This window comes from Anneissia japonica, unplaced genomic scaffold (genome assembly GCF_011630105.1).
Source record: "Anneissia japonica isolate Jap-2015-1 unplaced genomic scaffold, ASM1163010v1 scaffold288030_len866700_cov218, whole genome shotgun sequence".
Lineage (NCBI taxonomy): Eukaryota > Metazoa > Echinodermata > Crinoidea > Comatulida > Comatulidae > Anneissia > Anneissia japonica.
The window spans coordinates 848375-871296 of NW_022728334.1; the positions used below are offsets into that span (position 1 = coordinate 848375).

Consider the following 22922-nt stretch of genomic DNA (forward strand, 5'->3'; position numbering starts at 1 on the left):
GATTTACGGTACATTACAACAAACATTGAGCCGCAGTAACGTTTCATACTTTACATAATTGGACAATGGGGGAGAGAGAGAGAGAAAAAAAATAATCTAATCTCTGCGACTCGACGACGTCCGCCGTTCTTATGAATATTTATCATTTTTTGAAAGTATATACTACTATTAACTTAAGTGAAAGCTTCATAATTCTCTGTAAACAACTCCAATGGGTGACCACGAAGACCTCGATTATAATCCACTGTACAAAGCTCTTCAGGTTAGACTTTTCTTCAAACACATTAGTATTTATAATAAAAGCCTGCCTAGGCCTATAGATAATAATACAAATTTTGGCAAACAAAGCCAATGAAGCAAAGCTTCTCGCTCCTCGGTGTAGACGTGTAGCAGTAGGCGTGCAGTAAAATTAGCCACAAGCTAGGGCCTAGGCTAGACTCTAGGCTAGGCCAGATCTGCAATGAAAAGATTAACTTAATTTGATGCCGCTAACTAAGCTTATGAAATTAAACTAAACTGTATTATTAAGCCCCTATCTATACTATGAACAAATTAGATAGACATAAGGCCCTAGGTAGGCCTGTAGTCTTAGTTAAGTTAGGCCCTAGAAGTAGTAGTAAGTAGGTGTTAAATTACATCATATTTTCAGTGTGTTGCCAGACTGCAAAAAGCCTAGGTCTGTGCGGGAAATATATCCTTCCTCCATACAAAAATTAGGCCTAGATAGAAATCCATCTGCTCATTTTGGAAAATAAGAATCGATTTTCATGCAGATTTTGCCAAAATAGTAGGATTTTACCTAATCTTAATTTAAAATATCATCCGTGCAATTAAAATAATACTGTAAGTATGGATGTGTTGTAGGGTCGTTGCAAATTTCTATTTCAGTCTGTAGTGTCATTAAAATGAAACATTAATTCTTTTCATTTGTATGGGTGTGCCTACAGCGCTTTGCCTAATTAATGTACAGTAGTACAGTATCTACTGTTGTCGATCGATTAGTACATCACTATATATTTATAGTTACTGTAAGCATTAAAATATACTTGATTTAAAGAGGGTTCAATACATTTTTTGTAAACGCAGGTAAAAGTATATATTTTGCAGGACCTTGAAAGTCATATAGAATGACTTTGGGTATGGAAATTATTGGGTTTTTTTTTGTACATTCCAGTCAGTGTGTCACAGTAAAAAAAAAGTTGTGTTGAGATCAAGGTTGTTACATTTGTTCTCCAACTAACACAGATGAGCTATTTTTTGAGTATTGTTATTTCATTTAATTTATTAATTTTTTGGTATGTTTTTGAAATAGGTAACGTTCTCAACAAAAATTAGATGGGGATCTGGAAATGTTATTACTGTATTGAAATTTTTGTATCCCACTGTGCACAAAACCTGAATAATAATAATATGTGGCGAAGACGAGCCAAGCTAGTCACTTCTTGCGTATCGTGTGTCGGAGATAATGACCAGAACATGTTTGAATGTTAAAAGTTTTCAAAATCTTATTTCATTGCACAAAATTAAACTTTCTGTATACATTGTTGTTATCGAATTTTGAATGATTTGGTGATGGTGTCCAACTAAGAAATGTCCAAAATCAAAAACTTTATAGGCTGATTTGTCAAATACAGTGCACCTTCCAATTCGAGACCCCTCTAAAATTCGAGACCACTTTTCCAAAGAACCAAATAACAATCTTCAACCCTTTAACACAAAGCTAGCCCTCTAATTGGAGACCAACCCCGAGTCCACCGTAAATTTTCAGTAAACAGCTGTATATTTAAACTCCTGTAACATCAAAAATGTTGTAAATGTTGGATTTAAATTATTCTTTCACCAGTTATAACTTGTATTTTACTGCTGAACCCAGTAATAATAACAACAAAATTAATCCCTTTTTTTTTGTGAGATTGACTGGGTTAGCTGGCCTTTGCCACAATGATAATGATGATTTATTAAAGTAGCTAGCCTTGGATATTATCGTGTGTAGCATGTTAAGAAGGCTTATTAACCAGATTTCCAGGAAGTATTTCTCATAATATTTTTTAATCCTTTCGTATAATATCCAGAAATAAAGACCCATATTACTTCCTTTACGTTTTTTTTTTTTAACCTTAATACAGACTAACACTCACAATATAACCAATGACTATGTAATAATCTACACTTCAAAATAGTACAGTACTCTGATAAGATGTGTACCAGGTAAATGTTTGCTTGTAAGATATGAGGTTCATCATAGTATAGAATAGAATCCGCTGTTTGATCAAATGTCTATTTTTAACTATGATTTGATCAAGGTTGGTAACATGCGATAATTTGTGTGTTTAAAGATAGCCATTGGTCACTTAAGGTTATTACAGTTAGGTTGAATATTTAGTAATAATATTGTTCTGGCTCGTCCTTTTCTTGCATGCTTCTTACACCCTGTGACATCTAAAACAAAGTATGGATATCAATCTTTTTCTGCCAGTGCACCATTATTTTGGAGCCAGCTCCCAATATTTATTAAGGAAGTACTGTACATTCTTGACTATTCACCAAATAAAGCATTTGTTCACTATTTAATTTGTCTGTTTATAATCTTCACATTTATGTGTAAAAAATAGCGCTCTGAGAGATGATTATAGGCTTAGAGGGTGGTATATCAAAAACCTATATTATTATTATTATTATTATTATTATTATTATTATTATTATTATTATTATTATTATTGTTATTGTTATTATTATTATTATTATTATTATTGTTATTATTATTATTATTGACTTTAGAGTTTCACAACCAAAAGAAAAACCCTAATACTATATATAGATATGAATACAATTTGATATGATGTTAACCTTTATATTAAATTGTATTGGAGTTTATCATATTTTTGAATAGTTATGCTATAGACAAATCCAAGAGAACGTTTTTCAACGTCGCCCTCTTTTGTCGACGCCATTACTGGGGTGGCATTTCCGAAGTCAAAAGATGTCTAAATACACGAAATATATAACTTTGATAAATTTTTAGTTTGAAGACTGATGGCATTATTCAGCTGCAAAATAAAAAGCCGGATTTCTCAATGGTACTGTGTTTATAACCACACCACATTAAAATTTTAGGAGTAGGCCTGGGAGTAGGGACTCCCCAGTAATGGCATCGACAAAAGAGAGCGCCATTCTTCTTGGATTCCTCTATACTTGAAATTTTAGTGTATTCTATGACGGATTGTATCTTCAAGTGTTAATTACCAACAATTAAGCTCCACATTATCAAATTTTAATGAAAAGTTGTTTGAATTGCCCATACATGGGCATGAATATGTCATATATTATATTCATATATTATGGGCATTATGATGTAATTGTACTGTATATTATAAGAGTACCCATGTCACATAAAGTTTTGATATTGTGGATATGAGCTTTGCTCTCATTCTCATTTTTAAAATTGTATTACAGTATGCTAATAGCCCTACAGTAGTTTATAATATTGTATACTTTCTATTGTCTTTGTAGACAAAGTACTGGGAGAAATTCTCCAAAGCACAGGAGAATTGCTACCTGATATGCATCCCACAGGCAGCCTCTCTTGCAGGCGTGATCATCAATCAAGCATTTGTAGGTAAGACTAACCATCTTTATATACTGTATTGAGGTCAAGTGATGACTTACTGTATTGTATATTAAGACAATGATAAACGAGACAATACTCTGAATGACTACCATACAGTACACTACTGCATTATTCAACGCAAAGCAAGGTCCATACACATGGTACTGTATTCAAATTAGGTACTCAATTCAAACTGTCACATAATCGTTGTACTGGTACTGATAGACATCCTTTGCTGTTGTTTGAGTGTTTAATTCTGTGATAAAATCAATGATAATAATAATTAAATAACTTATTTGGTACCCTTCCAAAAGAGACAGCACTGTATACATTAAAAACATAGTTATTGATGAACATGTAAAAAAGGTAAAGTAAATCATTAAAATTCAGGTTTAAAAGAGCAATGAAAGCATCGTACCTAAAATGATTGTCCTTTTGATTATTTAATCAGTAAAAGATTATTTTTTGTACAATCATGTTTATTATTACAATACACTGAATTTATTTGTAAGAACAAAATTAAATTGGCAGTAAAGAATGCAGATTTTCTGGGGTTTTAAGACATTATAGATATGAAATGGACTTGAACCAACTCAACAGTGATTTAATACATTCCAATTTTTTTGTTTATTATTATTTTATTAAAAATTCAACAAAACTATCCAAGAGGAAACCTTGGGCCAAGGGCCAAACACACAAGTAGGAACCTCTTGGCATAAAATATAATACAATGTACAATATGTAAAATCAGTACAGAACACCATGGTAAACATTTATAATACATTAAAAATCACTATAAAATAAAAAATTAATTAATTAATTTAAAAAAAAATTAAATAAATAAATTTATTCCTCCACTCACCATTAAAATTGTATCTTTGGTGCTGTGGCAAGCTTTTACTTTATTCTAAAACTTCCTTAGCTTCTTTGCTTAACTTTATATTGTTTTTTTATTAAGCAATACAAATATTTAAGTTTTTACGTCTCCATATATATTGGCCTAAACATTAAAAGTCTATCACATTAAAATTAATTTAAAAACTTCAACATACAGTATTTACTACGTACAATAGAATGCAATGAGCATTTCAACCAATATATAAAGTGGTAAGTGACATTTTTTTTCTTATCTTGTCTAGATACCCATGTACTGAAGCCATCCCCAATGTTGAAAGAGTAAGTACATACTTGAATGTTATCAAGTCTCGACATCGATTATGAATGCCATGCAGACTTGACCTATGTGACTTTTGTGTCTGGAATTTATGCACCAATCTCAAACCTTCACTTTAAATATTTGATCATCCTCCCATAGATGTTATAAATGTAAAAAAAATCCTACGTTCCAATTCTGCAATTGGTTGTGATCTAATACTCAATTTTCTTTAACATTAATAATGATAATTTTTTATTTTTTATTTTAATTAGTTTTATTTATTTTGCAGTCATTATATAAGCACAGACAAAACTGAGAGTAAAACAATTATTGTAGATGAGGACTTTGTCCTAGTGACAGAAGGGTTTAAGAACAAAGGTCGGATTAAGGTCTTGTCTGAAGAATTGGGCTATAACAAGGTAAATATATGTCAGAGGCTGTCGTATGTTTAGAGTTTAGATGGTTTGTTTTGTTTGTGTCAATAGATAAGACACTCTACTTACATCCTCCTTCAGATGCAACATAACCGTGATATGCCAATATTTGGGTGTAATATGACATCATACCTATACATGGTCACATCACACATGTTGTCACAATTTGTGTGTGGGCGAAAACCATAGGCTTAGCCAGCAAGCCGTCTGGCCTACTTTTTGGACGGCCTACAATTATTTAGGACGGTCACTTTTACCGTGACGGCTTGGACGGCTTGTCCTAATCAGCTCGGCCTAGCCGGCTTGGACAGCTTGTCCTAATCAGCTCGGCCTAGCCTAATTGGGCCTGGTCTACCTTTAGCAAATTCTTTAAAATCTATCAAATGTTACATTAATCTAAAGCTAAATTCTATTTACGTTTGATAAAAACAACATTTATTAATTGAATCTTCGTTGTTTTCATACCAATATTCGGTGTGGATTCCCAAAGATGGGCGTGGTCTGCCCATTGGCTCAGTGCCACGCCCACTGGCTTCCATTTTGGACGGCTATTTCGTTTTTCTGGCTAAACCCCTGGCAGAGACTGAAATATCATCCCTTAAATATAAGTATGAAGTTGGTGCACTGTTACAATAGAGAAGAGAATTATTATCAAATGTACTGATCATATCACCATCGTCTTGTTTTAGATTTGTACATTTAATAGGTTTTAAAATGAATGCTTCTATTTTTATCTTCGGCCCTTTTTTCAGCCCGAATAAAAATGGATGAAATTAATTTAAATAATTGTCTAACTTATTATATTGGAAATTCCACCTGTGAATGAGCTTCGATAATGTCAAATTAATATTATATACCCAACCTGTGAAAGTGAAACTAAGAATTGATCAGTGTATTATGTACTAGTGACGTAGTCATACTAAAAATGCTTACATACTCCCAATTAACAAAGTGCCAGAAGCCCTGCATGGCTGAAGGCAATTTTCAAAGGAAATACTGTAATGGCTCCTATGGCTTCTATGTAATGTCCGAAATAACTACATAATTTGTTTCTATGGACAGTCACCATGTTTTATATAGCACTTTTAGGTTGTAGCAGTGACCAGTTGCTTAGTGATATGAATGATCGGTTCATTAGCTGCATATGTGCAGATCCACATATGAGAATGATATACTTGAACTCTTGCATAAAACAAGAGATCTTTGTTTCCGTACTAAAATATAATTATTTTTTCACGTAACAGGTGCAAAGAGGGAATATGTATTATACGCTATACAAATCCCGAAACATTACCATTAATAAACCATCGAAAAATATATTGTATCCAAAATTTTTATTTCAGGATTATAAGCCTTTCAAGATATTGATTGTACAGAAACCACTCGAGGGGGCAGTTAAAGTAAGCAATATAAAGAATGCACAAGCCTTAATTCAAACACCACGTGAAGGTGATTGTAAACAGTAAATAACTGTTGTATGATAACCATCATAAATTATATAAACAGTCCATCCAGATGCACATAAATCCATCAAATTCTATAGATACTGCCTAAATTTAAGTAGGATTTTTTTTCAGTATCTTTATCAGGATAAATATAATTATGTATATAAAACAGCTTGACATAATAAATTGAGATAGCGAAATGAGGGGATTATTGCACTTTGAAATAGTTAAAAACATAATTAGTACACCAATTATAGATTACAGGTCATCAGACTTGGATATAGTATTTACACTTCTTATTGTGTCATCTTCTGAAATAGATTTATATGACTAATAGTATATCATTGTTAATTTACATAAGTAAGTCATACAAAATGGAGCATTGCACACATGATTAATAAAGTTTCTGCTAAGCCTAGAGGTAGCAGATTAATTGATGGAATTTATTGTATTGTGTTTTTAACATGACTAAAATGTTTTTTTTTTCATATTTCCAGGGAAGGAGAGGTTCAGCTGGGCTTTCAGATGACTTTCTGATACCTAGGAACTCATATGATGAGTATGTGTGCTTATACTGTATATTCTTAGAACCTTCCTAGGTGCATTTATTACAATATTAATCAATTGCTAAGCCAAAAATGAAAACCCAAGCCCAACTTACCCTTACAATTGCAAAATTGTATAAATAAAATAAAATAATTTTTTACTAAGAATGAGCCCAATATACATGTATGATGCTTCAAAAGGTTACTTTTCAAGCTTTAAATAATACCTTTGATATTTTATCGTGGATTTTCTCTGTGGCTACCCTTTTGCCTAGTAAAATGCTTTAGGGGAGTGATGGCTGCCACTGAACCATAGGGTTAGCCTAAGCCAATAGAAAAAGTTACCAACTGACAAACCCCTGATTTCCAAATGTTACTGTTAATAGGAAACACAACAATTTGTTTTACCTAATTACAATTAATAAGAATTATACTCATGATTCTGATATAGAAGTTTTAATTACATAAATTGTGATAATTGGTGTGATTTGAATTTTACCCACAATCTTTCATTGTAGGAACTGTCGTCTGCTCTCCATGTTTCCTGAGCATCAGCAACAGTTGAAGCAGTTGGATGAATCGATCAAACAGTTCAACTCAAATTACCTTATCGTCAAGGGCTACCTTAACCATGCGGCTGAGAAGCTTCAAGAACTTACGCAGCAACATACAGAGGTATTTGATAGGATTTTTTTTTCCAGAATGTACTTGTTTAGTTGAAAAAAAGCACTTTTTGGAGTCAAATTCCTAATTTGTTTTTGTATTTTATTAATTGATGAAGTAATGAGGGTAAGCACACAGAGGCCTTGGTTTTATGCCGTATTAGTTTACGATCCCCTACTGGGGAACTTATTTTATTTATTATATAAAAATATAGGCCTTATACACCAATTTTTTTAACAACCATTTAAACTGTGATAATCACTTTACTCAGATATAAGCACAACCAAACCTCTCCCCTACCCAACAAAAAATTTCGGCCAATTTTGGAGTTTGGCTTATGCCCAAGGACTCACTCAGTATATTATTTTTAATGCTAAACCTCTACAATTAATTAATTGGCTTTATACCTGGATGAAGCGTCTTCCATAAAAGTTGCTTCAAAATTGGGTGGTGGGTTATCAATAAGAATCAAAAATCCATTGACAATTTTACACAATTTGTTGATGTTAATCTTTCACAGACAATCTTAGCAAACAACAAATACGTTAGGCTTCAATCTGATACAAGATTAGGAGATGTGTTGTCTATAGCAGTAGAAAGGTACAGTAATAAAAAAAAACATCATATTCTGTTATTAGAAACCTCATTTTTGAGCATACATATTGGTGTGATCAGTACTATAAATGTCCAGAGTTGTTTAATTTGCATATGTCCAGGCTTTATTTTTTTTTAAACAAATGTACATGTTGAAAATGTTATTCAATGCTCATTTTTGACTTGTTAGTATTTTTTTTGTATTGCTTGTTATTTTTTCATTTTTCTTTCTACCTTTTGATGTTGCTCTTTGGATTGGTGATACTGCTTTTTTCCCTTGTATTTTGATGCATAAAATTGTTTTACATTTCTAACCATTTCTTTGTATTGTTGTCTTATGTTTATGAATTTATTAACTTTATTATTGTTAATAACTACTCTATATTGTGCTACATATTTATGACATATCATTGTTTTGTTGTCCGTAGCTATGTGACGGGAGGGGTTCATAGCAAGTTATTTGCTGCCGTCTGTCTAGAATGTCAAGAAAAAGACAAGATATTAGCCTCTAAAATCCAGCAACTTCAACATGTGTCTGCAGAGGATCTTGGTATATCAGAACACTTCTGCTGCAGTTTACCAGCTGGGGTGAATGAAACTACCTTTTATTCTTAGAACTTGACTTCACACAGTGTTAATTTCCATATTACTTTTTATTCTAAACTTCTTACTTCACAAAGCATTAATTTCCATATGTATTTTCTCTAGATCTTGAGTCAAGGATTTTAGTTAATTAATGTCGATGATCTGTAGAGTGTCAGTCCTATGTAAAAGTATATGGAATTGGTTTCATTTATTGAGAAGAAGAGTAAGAATTAGCTAATAATTTCAGTTCTTTTGAATGATTTACAAGTATGTTCAAGTTAGAGTGTTGATTATAGGATGTTTTACTTTCTGTAATGTACTCTGAAGATGTACTCTGTCGTGAGTTATTAACAATAGAAGAATTAATCAAGGGATCTTTTTTATAAAAACAAGACATCAAATAAAATCACAACAAAATTTAAATGAAAAAACTGAATTGTGAAAAAATGTTCAGTTCAGTTGCATATTTGAATTACCAAATTCAGTAAATTTAGTTTAGTAAGTGATTTACAAATATGTTCAACAACAAACAAATTAAATTGTTGATTACAGGAGACATAGACGGACATGTAATGAGCTAAACAAAATTGAAAAATTCAAGTCCATATTTGAATTGCATAATTTGTATTTATGTATGTTATTAACTTACACTTCAATTGAAAATTTGAATAAGCAAAAAATTCCTATCAATTTACTACAGTTAAATAATATCTCTTGATACTTTTTCAGAAGGTTTAGCTTAGCAGAAATATATGGCCCAGTTGTCATGATTTTGCTTGCCTTTCACAGGTCGTTGAACTAGCTCGTCTTGATGGGATCAACAGTCCACGGGAGAAATTAGTCTGTCTAAAAACTACCCTGGTGAGCCACTCATCATAATCATTATAATTTAATCAACCACTACTTTGTTTATAAACCTGAGACCAGATACCAATTTATTGTTTCCTATTCAGATATGCTATTTCATTTGAATGCATTTATAGCAATAATATGAGCCAAATAGGGCAATATTATGTAATAATATAATATAATAAAAATAATATTTTGTTAACTGCTTGTAGTACACCACATAGATGGTTCTGAAATGAACTGTTATTTTTCTTAAGAATGTCTTGATGTTCTATTGAGTTGCTTCAATCGTCATCAGTGATAATATTGTTAATAATAATATATATATAATATATATATATATATGTAATATATAATAATATCACTGAATTTTTATTTATCCATTTATTTATTTCTCTAGTTTATCTATTCATCTGTTATGTCTACCTGATCATCTCTTCATATATCTAATACATAGCTACATTTTCCCATTTTGTTGTAGGATGTTATCAATGAAGAGGTAACGGCACATCTGAATGAGAACTTGGCGCCAGGTGAGACACCACTGTGCCTCACATCAGATGAACTAATTCCGCTCGTGGTGACTTTGGTTGCCAAGGGCAAGTGCAACCGTCTGGCCAGCAATCTCTACTATATCGAACACTTCAATTGGATCAAGTCTAAGACAGATGATTTAGGGTGAGTATCCTGCACTTCAAAATGTATTGTATTTATTGTTTTATAATAATAAATAATAATATTGGAATTTATACCATATCAATTAAACAACCGATGTTCATACTTAGTTCTTAGACTCATTGCTTTTTAGTTGTCATTTTCATTTTATTTATTCAATAAAATACATATAATGATACATAAGTAAATAATGTGAATATACTGGTAAGGGAAAGCTAAAGCAAATTCGCTCTATAACTCGGCTACCTCTCACTAAACTGCTGTAGTATAATGTTTTGCTTTCCTTTCTCATGAAACAAAATTTGTCATTCATAATTCAATAAATTTCTTCATACCTTCATTCATTCATTCATTTGCTCACTCATTCATTCATTCATATATTCACTCATTCACACATTCACTCATTCATTCATTATATGCCAAACCTAAATCAGACAGCAAGATGGTATGGATTAACCATAGTTAAGACAGTCTTTCCAACCTTAGAAAAATATTACTAATGTGAGAGAAGAAGAAAAAGAGAAGAAAAGGCAAGAAAAAGACAAACTAACCCTCAGTCATCACTTTAATGATCAAACATACTTAACTACAACTAAATATAAAATTATAACTAAACAAATTATAATATATACTACTGCCGAGCTTTTTTGAACTTAATATGTAATTATTTTTAATTATTTATTTTAACTTTTACACATAAAATACAATTTAGTAAGTAAATTTATGTTTTTGTATGTTGTTTGTGTGCCACCTTTTCTCAGAGAATTAAGTTATACACAGTTAGCTAGCACTCTGAGACTTTATTGTATACAGTGCTTTAAAAATGCTTTTTTATTATTATTATTATTGTTATTATTATTGTAGGTTTAGTCTTGTAACTTTCAATGCAGTGAAGGAGTACATACTGACAACTGACTTCAGCAAAACAGCATCACCAAAACCAAAGCTAAAGAAGGAGGTTGGTTTTGTTCCTCTTTTCTCTAGTTTTCTACCATCATGCAGGTCCTTGGCTGCCTACTTCTCCGCTGGCATCTGCCCTCCACTCTTCTCTTCATTTTCACATAAGGATTCATATCCTTAAGATTGTCCATCATCCCTATCCTCTTTCTTCCTCTTTGTTGTTTCCTTTCCATTCGACCCTCTATGACATATTTACACAAGCTCACTCCCCTTAAAACATGACTAATCCAATTCTTTCGTCTAGTAACTGACATTGATACTTATTTTTCTTCTATATTGTTCAGTACCTCATCATTAGTTCATTGACATTCTATAATTGGATATCAATCTTTTTTTTTCCTTATCCTCAATTTTTGTATCTTTCTATATGATGCATTTTTTTATTTTACTACATTTTATTTACATTATGTACCCTTTTCTAATATCATAATTTCTCACAAAAAAAGGAGGTAAGACTTTACACTGCACAAATGCACTTCCTGGTTACCATTTAGTTGCTCTATCAACTGATGTATAGGCCTAATCTGGTATAAAAATGTGGATGATATTATTTTCTCAAAAAACTATATTCACGCTTTGCTATATTCACGCTTTTCTATATGGTTTTAGATGAGTATCAAGGAGTTAATGATTGCCCAGAAGACATTGAATGAGGTAGGTCCCTCCACAAGCCTTGGACCATCAATGCCAGCTAGAACCCTGGAGAAACAGTTGGAGAACATCTCTAAGATGATGGAGAACACGAAAGTGACACCAAACTCCAGAGTTGCCATGAGGTCGTTGTTTGAAGGTATGCCAACACCAATGCTTGTTGTTTGTTCTGTGTCAATTACTAAGCACCTCATTCTTATTTCGATGCAAGTACTTCATTCTTTTTCTTTATTCATGTCCAATTAATTATTTTATGCAGTTACCTTGAAATACCGTAATTGCCATTTTGAAAAAAAGACTAGCGTGACATTTAGTGTTATGCTTATGAATGCTTTCAGGTAACATATTTGTATATATGTAATTTTATCTTTATGAGGTAACAATGATTTAGTGTTATGTTTATGAATGCTTTCAGGTAACATATTTGTATGTATGTAATTTTATCTTTATGAGTTCATTTTATTGGTCATATACAGTAATGAATACAATACATGAAATTTTCTTTCCTGGTGTATTAAAAAGATTATATATTCAAATATAAAATACAAAGCACAGATTGCACAGAATAACATACACTGAAAATATGAAAAGTTTGTTCTAATGTGTAATGTTATGTGCAACGATTTTTATTCCAACTGCCTTAAATTTAGTATGCTATAACAGCATTGTAATATCTTTATATAATTTGAATATATTTTAAAATCTGTATAAATTTTGTATGATGTTATTAAATTTTTGTGAATTTTAACAAATCATTATTTTCTGACACACCTCTTTAATACTTTCCTTGTCTTTCTAGGCTCGGATGTACCTGATCCAGCCTTCAAAAGCAGTGGGCCTCCGCCTGATATCATTCCCATATCAGACCAAAAGAATCAAGGTAGTCAGGCCAATAATTTGGGGTAAGAACAAAATCATGTTGTTATTGTATTCCGTATTTTTTTCAATTACACTCATGTTCACCAAATCATTTTAATCATAATTAATTATGATTGTTAATTAACATATTATGTTAAGTTATTTGTTTATTTAACTGAATCAAATAAGTTACAAATTTCCAATGAGACAACATATTTAAACAATGCATTTATTGCTGATTTACAATTTGTTTAATATGAAATTTTTCATTGATATTGTAATCATTCTGTGATCTATGTTATTTATATGTATGTTTATTTGCAAGTAAAATATTATTTATGCTAAGTTTCATTATAAGTTAATATACAAAGTAAGTTATTCTAACATTTCATTTTATTGTTTGCCACTGTTCTTGAGACTTTTTTTTTATTTTGTTGTACCTTTTAATGGTCTCCACCATATTAAATCTCGAGACAATCCTCTACGTCTCTGCTAATATTCTCTTGTCTTCATATTTTCTTCTTAGTGATTTCCTGTCAACACTTCAGAACGACGTCTTTGGGACGTCTTTTGGCAAACTAAACTAGGCAGCCATCGCAGCGTTCCACTAGTGTGCAGGATATATCAAAATTCCACTAAAAAGCATTCATTTATGAAATAGAATATCAACACAAACTGAAGGTACACACCACACTGTAAAAGACTAAATGCTGGAACAGCCATGTATCAAATATGATGTGTGTAATCAGGAAAGCAGTTCAGTAGCTGTATTAGTCAGTGTATACAAAATGAGTGGGTAGCACTTTTTTGACTAACGATAGATTTTATTTCACAAGCTTTCACCGCAGATGGGGCTTCATCGGGTGTGTGTAATATTTCCTACAACATCCTTGCTGTTCATTATAAATATTTATGCAATATCTTAATTATTTACATTATTTAACATCATTACCAAAATATTTCTCAATATATGTTCATTGTTTCCCCCCCCCCAATTTATTATAGCCAGCGTTCGATTTGCCCAGTATGACATCGCTAAATGAGATGCGTTTTAAACGCGAAACACTTCCACAAATGCATCACAAGAAAATGTGACGCAATTATTTGCCTAGAATTAGCTGCTCAGTCTTCAGTTAGGCCTGGCTGTAAAAACTAAGAGGCTTGGTGCACAAAAAAGTTCCGAAAATTGTTTCGAAAATCAAGTTATCCAATGTTTTGGGCCAAAAATAGCACAGTATACATATGTTTACATCAAGTGCACACATACTATGCTATATGTACATTGTTGTACATGCAGCTGGTTTGAGTACGAGTCAGGCTTCTTTCCTGTGTTTGCAATATTACCACATTTTGCCACTCCCTCGGTTCTGCTTCTCCTGTAGATCGCTTTCACTTACACACGTTTGCACAATGAGGAGTAATGTTGTTTAATGTCATGTATGTACCGTGCTAGAGCGGCACGTCGTGCACATATAGATGTGTAGTATGCAAATTATCTTACTTTTTATCTTGGCGCTGTTACTCCTGCTGTTTACATCCAGTCAGACTCAATGGCTGTCACTGTCATATTAGACAGTAAGGATGAGCCAGTGTTTTAGCATTGAAAAATAAAGGCACATCACATGATTTTTTCATTGAAAAGTGTCATTTCTATTCTTTAATAATCATTCATTATCACCGCAGAAAAAAATGCTATGCACAATTTTGGAATTGCTACACACACAAAAAATGCTGGAAATCGAAAGCTGATTATAGCGACTATTATATTATACCTTGCATTTATTAGTTGTATATATTACAAAAGTGCTCTTTTTATTATTAATCTTAAATTTTATCAACTGTTATATATTTATTAAATTATTGAGAGTTATATGATACATTCAAATATTTAAAATAAATTGAATATTTAAATATTTCAGAGTATATTAACTATAAATTAAAGCAAAATTTTAATGAAAACTTTCCGAACAGTCAAAAAATGCCATCATCCAAAAACTTTCAAGAAATTTTTTCGTGGAACCGTACCACAATGTGTAATATATCTAAGTGTCCAATTTAAATTTGTAGCTACACATAAGATAATTATTTTTATATCCAAGCAGCATGAAGGGCTCAGGATGTTCTTTTTTTTCATGCCTTTTTCTTCCATACTTTCATTGGCTGTGTATGTATATTTGGAATGCGTAAACTGCCAATTTAAAATTTAAAATTAATTTATTATAGATGTGTGGATTTGGCTTTAAATAAACTCTGTTCACAGAAGCCAAGGATAGGGATCAGACAGCAATAACAATTAAAATTTAATCAATACCTTTTTCTTTCATTATAAATACTGTATATGTACATACATATGTTATGGTTCTATTAAAATCAGACAGAATGGAAGTTGAGTGTTAATATATTGATTCAGTGTATTGATTTGTATTGATCCTATTGACGATGCTTCACATCAACATATGGCTAACCAGCTTTTGTTTTCATGTCAACATCCTTAATTGGCAGAAACAGATTTGATTTGGGGCCCCTCCTTGTAACCAATAGTAGGGGAAAAAAGAAAATTGCATTCAAGTTTAAGTTTAGAGCTCTGTCGACGCTATCAAATTGTATTTGTCAACTAAACTGTTGCATGCCCATATATAGTCATGATGTGCCTATATGTCGGGGTGGGCATAAAAGTTGGTCGGAGGGCCAAAGTAAATTTTTGATTTAACACCGAGGACCACACCCAAACTTTGATGTTTCCAGTGAGCTTCCAAAAACATCCAAGCACTGCTTTTACACTACTTTATTCTCAGTTTTAATGTTACTCTTTTTGCATATGATGGGTGTCGGGCCGTAAATTAGGTGTTTTCTAGCCAATATTGCTTCGTGGGACGCGCATATAGGACTTTGAATTCATTTTTATGGGCTGCAAAAAAAATCACTGTCAGCCACATGCGGCCTGCGGGCCCACCTGTGCTATATATGGTAATGATGTGATGTCATCATTATCATAGTTGGGCATGTTGCATGTTTTTGTCAAATAAAATTTGATAGGTTTGACAAAGCTTAAGATTAATAGTGTCATTTAAAGGTTCCACAGACATAAAATTTCATACTGCAGTCCCAACCATAGTGGGCCTGAGGTAGTCTGGGCCATCCATCTGTCAAATTCCCTCTCCCCAAGCCTCCTCTGTTTTGAAAATTCTTGGATCAGCTTCTGATTGGCTGGATTGCAATTAACTGTGTAAATGTGGCCTGGCATCTAAATACTTGGCATGATGCACCTAATTAATGTTTCATATCACTCAGGTGTGGATCCAGAAATTTTGGAACAGGGGGCAGGGAGACACAACATTTTCAGAACAGTATGCGAGTAGCGCTTATTTTAGTACATCACATTAATATGCATTGAAATTTTAAAATTTAGTGGTAAAACGGGGGGAGGGAGGTGCCCCCCCCCCTTTTACTGGATCCACGCCTGCTACAAGATATAGAATGGAAGGATTTAGTCTTTAAAATATTTATTACGTCAAACTCGTGATGCAAATAACCTCTGATATTAATATTTGAACAATGAATTATAGATTTCATTGGTCAGAAAAATCAATCAAATATATTTACTTGAAGGCCTACATTTAGTTGCCTTGAATTGTTATCTCATATTTTGGTAGAGCTGTAACATTAATATTATAATGTGATTAAATTATTTCAGAAATAACGAACCTACAATGTAGATTCTAGCTTTATCAGCTCCATCGTGTGTGTCCAATAAATAAGTTTGTTGAGATAAAGTGTCTTGGGGTTAGATTTGCGCGAATTCCACACAGGTCTCTGTGGTCTAGCGGTAGGATGGAGGGGTCTAAATAGAGTAGGCCTACCTACCTGAAGATGCACCAGCTAAACTCGCGATATTGGAAGCGGAACGACATTTTAATAAGAAAAAAAGGAGGACAAAGGCTGACTTGGATGTCAGAAATAACAAAGCATTTAAAGGAAATTGGACTCAACTACAATGAGGCAAAACAAAAAGCAGTGGATCGGAGGGTGGGGGTGGGGGCTGGTAGGAGATCGTGACAAACCAGAGGCACCAGTATGGGCTGTAAAGCCCGTTCCTGCAACAGAAGCAAGAACAGTAACTGATGATGACGATGACGATGATCCTCTCTAGAGACGCCTCCTTCATACAAATGAAAAAGAAAATATGAGAAAGAGCTCTCCTTTACTTCATCTGTTCCATTATTCTTATTCCTATTTTTTTAGATTGAAAAATAAAATGATAAAGTTATTATTTTGTTGTTTTACACCATTTTTTAACGAGGAATATCCAACCAGAAAGCTGGTTATCTTAGAGCGGTAGGCTTAAGGAATGTTTTTGGTAGAGAAAAATCCTGACCTGAGGTACGATTGAACCCATACCCCGTGGCCATCGTCCTAAGTTGAAAATGTGAGAAAGTAGAAACCCATTGCTACAGCAACTTTTGCTTCAGTTGATGAAATTATATGGTTTACTTCTTGTGACTAAAACTGTCTATAATAGTGGAGCAATTGTGCCTAATGAACAAGTGATGAAACCGACAGAAGAACAAGCAATATCCGCCATCTTATCACTAATTATTACATTTTCAATTGTTGACAATTTTTCAATGCAAATGTTGTCCAACGTACCTGATATAGGCAGGTGAACTTATAAGAATATATATAAGAGGGGAGTGAGACAATTGGCAATTGGTTGCAAGTACCATTGTGATGTAATTACGGAAAATATTTTACGTTTCTTTCAGATTGAAACGCATAGCATCCTCAACTTTCCAAACACCATTTTAATAAACAACATGTACGCAATAATATCGTGCATTTTTAACAAATAGTAATAAAAGCATGTCAATGAGACACCTTTAATAATAATAATAAATAATAATTTTTAATTAAAAACTGCCGATTTTATACTATAATTTTAATGTTCTTTATTTAAATTGATACTTATACAGTGCATCCTGCAATTCAAGATCCCTCTAATTCCGAGACTCCTCTAATTAAATGACCAATTAACAATCTTCAATCTAACACTAGGCCTATGCTAACCTCTACGCGGAGACCGAACCCTGAGACCATTCCAAATTTTCAGGTCCCAAAGGTGGTCTTGAATTGCAGGGCAAACTGTATAAATATTTCTTGATGTTCTCTCTTGTATATTGTTTGTTAACGTTTCTTTGAATTTTGTGTTTTAATTAATTTTTCAGTACTTTACAAATTGTATCATCCAATAATATAGGCCTACTCTATTTGTTATACCAAGGAACAGTGAAATTTATACTAAATTAATAGTATTAATCAAGATGAAATATATTTAATTTAATTTAATCCAAAAAATCATAATATTTACGTGAAATCGTCAGTTTGGTGTGATTGCACAATTGATTTCCAGCGATAAACTATGTAGGCCTATATTAATGTACACTCGTTTGTTGTTTTCGTTATCCATTTTTGTGGGTCTATGTGGCACCAGGTTGATTCCCACGGCAGTGTTTCTTTGATCCTATTATCCGATTAAACTGCTTGATCCTTTCCAACTATGGATTTATAAAAGAACGAATCAATACTAAATCAATACACCATCATGCGTCACAGACTCCACAATAATTTGAAATGTAACATTTTTTGGACACTATTGCCATTTTCCAGTTTAGTTTGACTGCGTTTATCGCACAGTCGGGCCACAGACTCGTAAGTGTGGGTTAAATAAGGAAATAAATATTTTTTTAATTGTTTCAAGGATCAGCATAAATCTCACGCACATGGCGCTCTGAATTATCGGTAATTATAATATAATTTTTGTACTTTTTATTTATAATATAAAACAATTTATATGTAGCAGCTCTAAATGCCAGAAATAGCATTCTCAGTCTTACATTTATTTTAAAGTGTTTAAATTTAAATATGTTTTTGTGAATCTGTGAGGAAAAATAAGGATACTAGGTGAAGGTTAATTAGCGTTACCATCCTGCCGGGCTTTATAAAGTGATAATAAACAAAGCAGTGATGCTGCTTTCTTCTGCGTTTTTCTCCCGCTTAGTTTAGGCTGCTATATACCTCCACTGGATTAGGACATTATTCAATTAATTTCCATGCTTTAAGTTCCATTTTTTCACGCTCCACCTCCAACGCCCTGAATGCGCTGTGTAGGCTAAATCTTATTTTGAAGGTATATACCAGGCGTGATAACACCCACCTCAACCCCACTGATGTAAGAAAAAGGTATAAAATAATTAGGCATATGTGGGACGTCTATGACTGAAAATGACTTTAGACGATTTTCAAGTGCAGGTGTGGCGCCAGCGGGGGGGCGGGGGGGGGGGGGGGGTCGGAGAGTGCTGCCCCCCCCCCCTGTCGGGGAGAAAAAGCACAATTGGTCGGGGAGAAAATTTTTTTTATGTATTAGTAGACTTTAAAATCGTATAAATAAGCCTTTGACCTCTAAATTGTTAAAATTTACGGGGGCTTCGCCCCCTTGGACCACTTTCGAAACCTTTTAATCGAAGCTCGACCACGCCCACATTGCTTTCGTCGGGGAAATCTGACCCCTCGTATTATAGGCCTGTTTGTCAGTACGCCTATATTCAAAATTTATTGTACAGCGGATGAGTGTAGTACTTTGAACTATTGTATGCTCTGGACAAAGCAAGCTACATGATGCCACTCTCATGTTGTGTATGTCTCCGCAGTAATGGTTTGATACTTACCTACAGCGAGAGGTTCCAGGTTCGAATCCCGCAGACATTTTTTCTTCATATAGGCCTAACTGAAAATAGGAACGTGATCGTTCCACTTCCAATAAAAATAAAATGATTTATACAAATAACAGGACTATTGAGTTTTTCTTTTGAATAGCCCGGGTCGGCTGAACCCCTTGAATCTGCCACTGAAATACTCATCATAAATTTTTTTTTATTTATCCTTTTAGTCATAATTATGCCCGCTTATGTATTTCGTGCAAACTAACATACATAAAAATAATGATTTATTATCTACTGATTAGCTTGTGACGTATTCAAAATTCTAACCATGACAAACAAATAAGATAAGCTTAAAACAGTCATTAATTTTAATAGTCTTTTTGCATGTACGGTACTTTCAAAATCAATCAAGAGGTTTTTGCTTTTCTCCTCTTTTTGAATTTCACTTTTGTGTAAGTAATATTGCGACTACACTATTGTGTGAGTGGAAATAATGCCGTCTAATTTACGATCAAACAGAACTAGGGAGATAGCATAGGCCTATATTAGTTATCATTTTAATTTTACAAACATATAGGTGATTTACTTAATTTATCATTATCAGTAGCGGCTCCAGGAAACCAAAATAGAGGGGGGACAAGGAGAGACTTCCACAATTTTGGAAAGTAGATCACCTCAGCCCCACCATGGTTGGGGCTGAGGAAAGAAAATTTATGATTATGACACCTCTAGATTGTCGGAAACGGCACTCTCAGACCTAAATTCTAATCATAATTTCTTTTGTTTTTCCCATTTTTTAAAAATAATTTTGAACAATTTAGGGTCGGCTTGGCCACACTTGAATCCGCCACTGATTATTATGACGTCATTGCGAGATTGCGTCAACGTAACACCGGAGTTTGTAAACTTTTGGTATCACTAAATCGAAATAGATAGACATCCGTGTCAAAGGCTGTATAATTATTGTTTAATAATGGCTATATAAAATTCAATTGACTAACTATAATTTTTTTGAAATTAGGAAAAACAGTAATCCTATGTAGGCCTATGTAGATAATATTAAACACTAGTAGGCCTATATACGTACGGGTCATAATAATATACAAAAGGAATAAATCGTTTATAGTAGAAATTGTGCACTTTTGAGTAAATAATAGGCCTATTGGCCTAATAAGTATACACGCTTCCAATTGTACAACGTTCAGTACATTGTTTTCACAATAAATTTAGCCTCTGATAGCCGCTGCACCCATAAATCTAGTGGTTTCTGAGATGGTTACGAAATGTATAACAATTGCGTTTTTACACTTGGTTTTGGTCCGGAAATTACGTACCGGTACCGCACTTGGAAAAGTGAACAGACAAAATTCATGAGTCATGCGTAATTGTTATTCTTTCCATTCGCTTTTAAAAGTGGGGTTTTAATTATAGAAGATTGGTGAAAAGNTTGGTGAAAGGGGGGGGGGGGACCAATCGATATGATGTCCCCCTACTTTCTTGTGGGGGCGTATCCCCTGTCCCCCACCGATCGACGCCCATGCCTCCAATTAAAAGACCTCCTCCAGCTTTCTGTAGTCAAGTGAATGCTTAGGGCCTATCTTATATTCGTATCTTTCATTATTAAGTTGATTATAATTTTCTAAAAAAACTACTGAGGCAGCTAACCAAGAAACCCCCAGTCCCAATAATGTCTTCAATTTAGTGTTAGTTTTCTCTCCTTCCTAGCAAACAGTACACACAAGAAAACATAAACAAAGACATTTTTATAATATTTTGAACTTTTAAAATATTATCATAAAAATAGCTAATAAAAATGTAAAATTATATAATTTGGAAAATTTAGTAAATTAATTTATATTATAATAAGAAAATTCAAATATACAAAATTATAAAAAATCAAACATTAAAATTGATATCTAAAAACTAATGAAAATAATATAATCATAACTCAGATATTGCGCAAAGCAACTTTTTTTAATCACGATTTAATATTTTCAAATTCACTATAAATACAATGAAAACTAATTTTTCAGTTAATCTTATTGTTATTTCAAAAAAAAAAGCTTATTACAAAATTCTGGACAAGGCTTTTTTTTGTATGGCCTATTATAATCAAACCACACTGAACAGAATCTGTGCAGTGATTAATACTGAACACAGTATACAGTAAGTAGCACAGCTGAATGAACACAAGATCGGCCAATATGCAGTGAACCGTATCAACCTTGAAATCATTAATGAGTAATATAAAATATCGTTTGTCATCACCAATCCTAGATAGTATAGTGGTGAGTATCTCCGCCTGTCACGCGGAAGACCGGGGTTCAATTCCCCGTCTGGGAGGTTATTTTTTTTCCTAACTTTAGTTTTAACTATAATTTAAAGTTTGCAGTTTTTATAAACATTTACTTTCATGTAATGTTTTCTTTACTTATACGGTATTCAAAGAAAATTGTATTTATTGGAATTGTAAATATTCTTGATTTTCTGGGACAATCCCCAATTCTCATTGATAAGGAATCTTCTTTTTTTTGTTTTATTTAATTTGAGTTTCAACTATAATTTAAAGTTGGCAGTTTTTATAAACACTTACTTTCATGTAATGTTTTTCTTTAATTATACGGTATTCAAAGAAAATTGTATTTGTTGGAATTGTAAATATTCTTGATTTTCTGGGACAATCCCCAATTCTCATGATAAAGAATCTTTTCAATTACCCGTCTGGGAGGTTATTATTATTTTTAATTTAATTGTAACTTTGCAGTCATACACTTTTGAGTGTAAATTGAAATGTCATAGGCCTATGGCCTATATCTGCACAATTATACAATATTGTAAAAAATTTGCGATTGTTGGAATTGCCACTGGATTGGTTTCTTGTGCGCCTCGCCTGTCACGGAAGACCGAGGTTCAATTCACAATTCAATGCATTTTAATTTTATAAACTTTGACTCTGTCTTTATACACTTGTAAGTGTAAATTCTGTCTCTTATACACATCTNAGTGTAAATTAAAACGTTATATAGGGCCTAACTGTACACTAATGATTTTCTACTATACGATAGGCCTATTAAATGATTGCAATTGTTTGAATTGTCACTATTCTTGATTTCCTAGGCGATGATCACCAATCCTAGATAGTATAGTGGTGAGTATCTCCGCCTGTCACGCGGAAGACCGGGGT

The 22922-nt window shown here is 32.9% G+C and overlaps 1 protein-coding gene and 1 non-coding gene across 3 annotated transcripts; both read left to right on the forward strand.

Moving 5' to 3' along the window:
* Positions 1 to 34: 34 nt before the first annotated feature.
* LOC117114094 lies at positions 35 to 15407 on the forward strand. Of its 2 annotated transcripts, XR_004446300.1 has the most exons (16): positions 35 to 262; positions 3511 to 3616; positions 4747 to 4783; positions 5053 to 5182; positions 6541 to 6597; positions 7140 to 7201; positions 7706 to 7862; positions 8371 to 8450; positions 8873 to 9032; positions 9819 to 9890; positions 10360 to 10556; positions 11418 to 11511; positions 12123 to 12303; positions 12964 to 13066; positions 13549 to 13710; positions 13750 to 15407. XR_004446300.1 is itself a non-coding variant. In XM_033257637.1 (15 exons), the coding sequence occupies exons 1-15, from the start codon at positions 212 to 214 to the stop codon at positions 13607 to 13609; spliced, it is 1548 nt and encodes a 515-aa protein (XP_033113528.1). In that variant the 5' UTR covers positions 35 to 211; the 3' UTR covers positions 13610 to 15407. The 2 variants fall into 2 exon arrangements, 1 of the variants encoding a protein (XP_033113528.1); XM_033257637.1 differs by having other exon boundaries at positions 13549 to 15407.
* A 6602-nt stretch (positions 15408 to 22009) lies between these two features.
* Positions 22010 to 22081, forward strand: Trnad-guc. The gene has a single exon. It is a non-coding gene; the product is annotated as a tRNA-Asp (tRNA).
* Positions 22082 to 22922: the final 841 nt, after the last annotated feature.

What these genes read in the sequence shown, in the direction of transcription:
- LOC117114094 (XM_033257637.1), top strand. Translation starts at nt 212, where the DNA reads ATGGGTGACCACGAAGACCTCGATTATAATCCACTGTACAAAGCTCTT. An exon ending in CCATCCCCAATGTTGAAAGA is followed by an intron (nt 4,784 to 5,052) that starts GTAAGTACATAC and finishes TTTATTTTGCAG; the next exon opens with TCATTATATAAGCACAGACA. An exon ending in GCTGCAGTTTACCAGCTGGG is followed by an intron (nt 9,033 to 9,818) that starts GTGAATGAAACT and finishes TGCCTTTCACAG; the next exon opens with GTCGTTGAACTAGCTCGTCT.